Here is a 5,182-nt window from a genome sequence, read left to right on the forward strand (position 1 = left end):
CCATTTTATATCTGCAAAAAAATTAATTAAATAAAATATTAAACAATTAAAATAATTAAATAAATTACTAAAAAATACTAAATATAATAAAATATACCTTAATAAGAGAATATAAGAGTATTCGAGAGGATTTGGTGTGATGAAAGTGATTGAGAATGGGGGTATTTATAGGGAGGGATGTGTGTGAACGGGCGGGGGTAGGTTGGTAATTAAGGGTATAGCGCGGGGCAGGGGCCGTGTCTTTCTGACGCGTGTCAGAATCACAGGTAAGGCGCGGCCCTGCCCCGCGCTATACCCTTAATTACCAACCTTCCCCGCGCCATACACACGTGTATCCATGTCAGCATAAGGCGTGCCTTACCCCACGTGGCGCCAAATCAGCGTATAGCACGCTGCAGGGGGCGCGCCTTACTGCAAAGGGTGTTAGATCGAAAAATATAATCTGACCGGTGTCTGATCTGGAATATTAAATTAAAAAGATGATTTTTCGGGAAAAACGCCCAAATTCTCTTATCAACAAAAACATATCTTAACCATATCATCTTTTTATCAAAAATCGTGTAATAAAAGAAAAGTTTTAAAAATTATTTTTTAAGAAAAATTATATAGACACATTTAATCTTGAAGATGGTAATATCAGATGAAATAATCAGGGATCTTGAATATAAATTATAAAACATACATAAAATACAATCAATGAATAAAAATCTTTCAAGACATGAAGATGGTGGCTTAGCTAGGCCTGTTAGTGGGCGGTGGTAGCTGATGGAACATCGGCCTAACTTCCGGTACGACTAGCTGTGCCTTCAGCTATATGCAAGCGAACTCACTCGGGTTACACACGACGGTGTCCTGCGTACAGCGACATTGGCCAACAACTCCGGTACAGTTAACAGCCTATGATGCCCAATATCCCAGTTTAATATCTCACTCCATCTCATTTTCATTGGCTTTTATTGTTGCCTGAAATGCTAATTTACCTAATATTTTACTGTTTTATCTCATAAAAGGTATGTCACAAGTACCAAGTTCAAATCTTATGTGTGCTTGGAAATGAATGTGGTCCCAATTCTAAAGGCTATAAGCCACCCAATTTGGAGATTTTCCGAAAGGTATATCGGTTATCGTGTCCACATGATCAGCCGAGCAACGTGAACATTCAGGTGGCCTACAAAGGAAACCGGTGGAAAAGGTAACACCAATGGAATCAATACAGTACACACCTCGGATGGCCTGCCTTCTCTTTATAGTGACCTTGAGAAATATTGAAGCTGAAAGCACAAGTGGGGAACATGAAAAAAACAGACAAAACATTCACATGGATCAGACAGTGACACAACATGACATGAGATTGAGTTTTTGTCAGATAAGTGACTCAAGCGGCCTAACCCAACTGACATGGAGCAACTTCTTTTTTATACGTGTATATAGAAATGTTGATAGTCTGAGTAGGAAGGTAGTGGTCTTAGGCGGTTCACTTTTTTGAATTGGACGAAGAATCACCGTCGGTGGTAATTTGAAAAAAAAATTAAAAAGACGATCGGCAGTAGATGTTAGGTTGAAAGTTCTTCCTTTCAATCTTGTTTATGCAGGTATATATATCCCACACATTCAAGAGTAGGGTGACTGGTGTCGGTTCTAGAGTTAACGACACCATCATCAAGAAATATAAGAAAAAGCAAGTGTTTAACTTTATTTAGAAAGTCAAAATATAGGAGAATACAGAGATAGTGGAGGTAGAAAAGGCGCTCATCTCTCTCCAGATTAGCTTTTCAAGACACAATGACATTACCACTAGGAAGGGTGAGTGTGGGGTGTGGGGTGTGGGGCATGTACAACAAAACCACATGACCTTAGCTTTTTCCTTCAACAACATCATATCACTACCACTTCATTTAATCTACTCCACTTGTTTCCTTTATTCTTATTTAGCTTTACCTTGGGCATCTATATGTTGCACAGTTTGGACTTTAACCAGGCAATCATCTCACACCACATACATTTCGAATTCGCAATTAACGTCAACTACAAAATCATCTCCTTACACATGTATAGACAAGTTCTAATTGAACCGGATGATAATAATCATAATTAAGAAGTTCAAATGATCTTCTTATTGGTGTTGTTTTGATGATAATGATTAGATATATCATCTGGGGTAACAAAAAACATATAACAACATGTTTCAATCATCATCATAACAAATGTGCAAACAATTATTGATTCCTAATCTGTCATGCTTCTAGTTTTATCCTCATTTCCATTATGATTCACTGTAACCAAGTGATCTTAGATAAGAACATACCTCCGCTAGTATCTTCCTTATCAACACTGAAAATGTATATAGGAATGAGGAGTCTTTATCATATGGTCTAGACCTTTCTCTAAGGCTTGGACCACATTTTCTTTGTCTATATAAATGAATCAAACCTCTACTACCTTTTGCTCAAGACATTCCTTATTAAAACATTCTCAACCCGAGATATAGTAATAAAAGTTGCCATGGTGTGATCTTACATTCCGATTCCGTTTCTTACTTTATCTCCGGCCGTTGCCACTTGTTTCTAATTTGAGTATTGGTTCGTCGTTGCAGGAAGAAGGACGGCAGTTGAACACATGGGAAGGGTATGTGAATTGGAGGAATAGACCTGCCTTGAGAGACCGGCACGGAGGCATGCTCGCGGCGTCCTTTGTCTTAGGTCAGTACGCGGTGTATAGCGTTACTTGAAATAGCACATTATCTGTTATGCTTTTTATATGCTTCCAAGGTCATACAAAAGTAAATTCAATAGACAACTTGTCTGACCTTGATATACCTTAGTGGTGGAGATACTGGAGAACCTAGCTTTCCTGGCCAATGCGAGCAACCTCGTGATGTACCTTTCGAAGTTCATGCACTATTCACCGTCGAGCTCTGCGAACATTGTTACCAATTTCATGGGAACAGCCTTCCTCCTTGCTCTCCTTGGTGGCTTTCTATCAGATGCTTTCTTCACCACCTATCGCCTCTATTTGACTAGTGCTGCAATAGAATTCGTGGTAAGAATCTAACAGTGAAGTCAAACTATTAACTTTATGTTATTTTTTCCATCCATAAACAAGTCAAATATTGAAACAAGAGAAACAAAAGGCACAAAAGTATAGGAAAAAACTGACCATATCTATGTTAGAGACATACTCGTACCCAAAACTTGCACTCGAGTCCAAGTAACATAGTTCTCGGGGTCCCCCTTTTCTGTAGGGGAAATCATCACAAAAACATCTGATGATGTCCCTACCTGCAATTAACACATTTAGAGAAATCTGATTGGTGGAAGAGAAAAATTCCCCATCTATGAATCCACTTCAATTGAATGCAACTAATAAAAATAATATCAATTTAGGTCGCATGATGCCCATGAAAACTCCATTTACTACTGTTTTGAGTAATCAGATGGTGGGGACTTTTGAATTTTCCTTTTTCACTGATATTATTTACTTGACTTCAACAGGGCCTGTTAATACTCACAGTGCAAGCTCACATACCTTCGTTGAAACCGTCGATTTATGCTTCAGCAAGCACCGAAATTCCATTCGAGAAAGTCGATGGTCATAAAGAAGCCGTGTTGTTTACTGGCCTTTATCTGGTGGCACTAGGTGTTGGTGGAATAAAAGGTTCACTTCCCCCTCATGGAGCTGAGCAATTTGATGATACCAACACACAAGGGAGGAAGCAGAGATCTTCGTTCTTCAATTACTTCGTTTTCTGCCTCTCTTGTGGAGGTTTAATTGCAGTGACATTTGTGGTATGGATTGAAGACAACAGAGGATGGCAATGGGGTTTCGGTGTCGCTACCGCAGCGATACTGACTTCCATCCCAGTTTTTCTACTTGGCTCTCCTATCTACAGAACAAAGATACCAGCAGGAAGCCCCATTACCACAATGTTCAAGGTAGAAGATTAACGAATAATTAAGACAAAAGCACTGCAAGTTGAAAAAAGCTAGAGTTTGATCAAGTGGTCCTTTCTAATTCATGTCCAACAGGTTTTAGTTGCAGCCATTTACAACAATTGCAAGTCTAAGAATCCAAGTAATACAGTCATGGGCATGGAGACGAGCCCGTCATCGTACGGTACCGAAACCGGAGAAGAAGAGAGTGATACCAAGGTGAAGGTCCCAAGTCAGACTCTCACAGAAGACCTCAAGTTCCTAAACAAAGCAATCACAGCAAAACCAGCTAGCCTAATGTTACAATGCACAGTAAAGGAAGTAGAAGAGGTGAAAATAGTGCTAAGGATAATCCCAGTTTTTATGTGCACTATAATGCTGAACTGCTGCCTCGCTCAGCTCTCTACCTTTTCAATCCAACAAGCAGCCACTATGAACACCAAAATTGGTTCCTTAAAAGTTCCACCGGCTTCTCTACCCGTCTTCCCTGTCGTCTTCGTGATGATCATTGCACCGACGTATAATCATGTCATCATTCCATTCGCCAGGAAAGTAACCAAGACTGAAATGGGAATCACTCATCTCCAGAGAATAGGAACAGGGCTGATTCTATCTATCATTGCAATGGCAGTGGCAGCTCTAGTGGAAATAAAGAGGAAAAAAGTCGCAGTCGAGTTGGGGCTACTCGATTCCGCCGAGCCTCTACCGATCACATTCCTTTGGATAGCTCTACAATACTTGTTTCTTGGATCGGCTGATCTTTTCACCTTAGCTGGAATGATGGAATTCTTCTTCACCGAGGCACCGACAAGCATGAGATCTTTGGCCACTTCCCTCTCCTGGGCTTCACTTTCCATGGGATACTATTTCAGTTCAGTGCTTACATCGATTGTCAACAATATTACCGGCATATTTCGACACACACCGTGGCTTTCCGGAAGCAACTTGAATCACTACCACCTAGAGAGGTTCTTCTGGTTGATGTGCCTACTCAGTGGTCTAAATTTCTTCCATTACCTCTTCTGGGCAAACCGTTACAAGTACAGAACATGAAGCCCCGCCGATTGACTAAAGATTCCAACTTTGAAAATGTCTAGGGGATTACTAGTTGTTGTCAACCAAATTCATCAGCTGTAGAATCCATATCACATGGCCATTAGACGGACATGAACATTACGTATAGATCAATTAGCTAATAAACGAGTAAATAATTTGTCATCATACATATCTTGCTTACTCAATATGCAAGAGCA

General features: G+C 40.0%; 1 protein-coding gene across 1 annotated transcript; it reads left to right on the top strand.

Annotated features, from left to right (window-relative positions):
* The first annotated feature begins 2,454 nt into the window (after positions 1-2,454).
* On the top strand, positions 2,455-5,150 carry LOC120115889 (protein NRT1/ PTR FAMILY 4.6-like). Its single transcript, XM_039136532.1, has 5 exons — positions 2,455-2,505; positions 2,594-2,699; positions 2,822-3,039; positions 3,492-3,932; positions 4,026-5,150. Exons 1-5 carry the CDS (start codon positions 2,503-2,505, stop codon positions 4,980-4,982), a joined length of 1,725 nt encoding a protein of 574 aa, XP_038992463.1. The 5' UTR covers positions 2,455-2,502; the 3' UTR covers positions 4,983-5,150.
* Positions 5,151-5,182: the final 32 nt, after the last annotated feature.

This window comes from Hibiscus syriacus, unplaced genomic scaffold (genome assembly GCF_006381635.1).
Source record: "Hibiscus syriacus cultivar Baekdansim isolate YM2019G1 unplaced genomic scaffold, ASM638163v2 tig00000050_pilon, whole genome shotgun sequence".
Lineage (NCBI taxonomy): Eukaryota > Viridiplantae > Streptophyta > Magnoliopsida > Malvales > Malvaceae > Hibiscus > Hibiscus syriacus.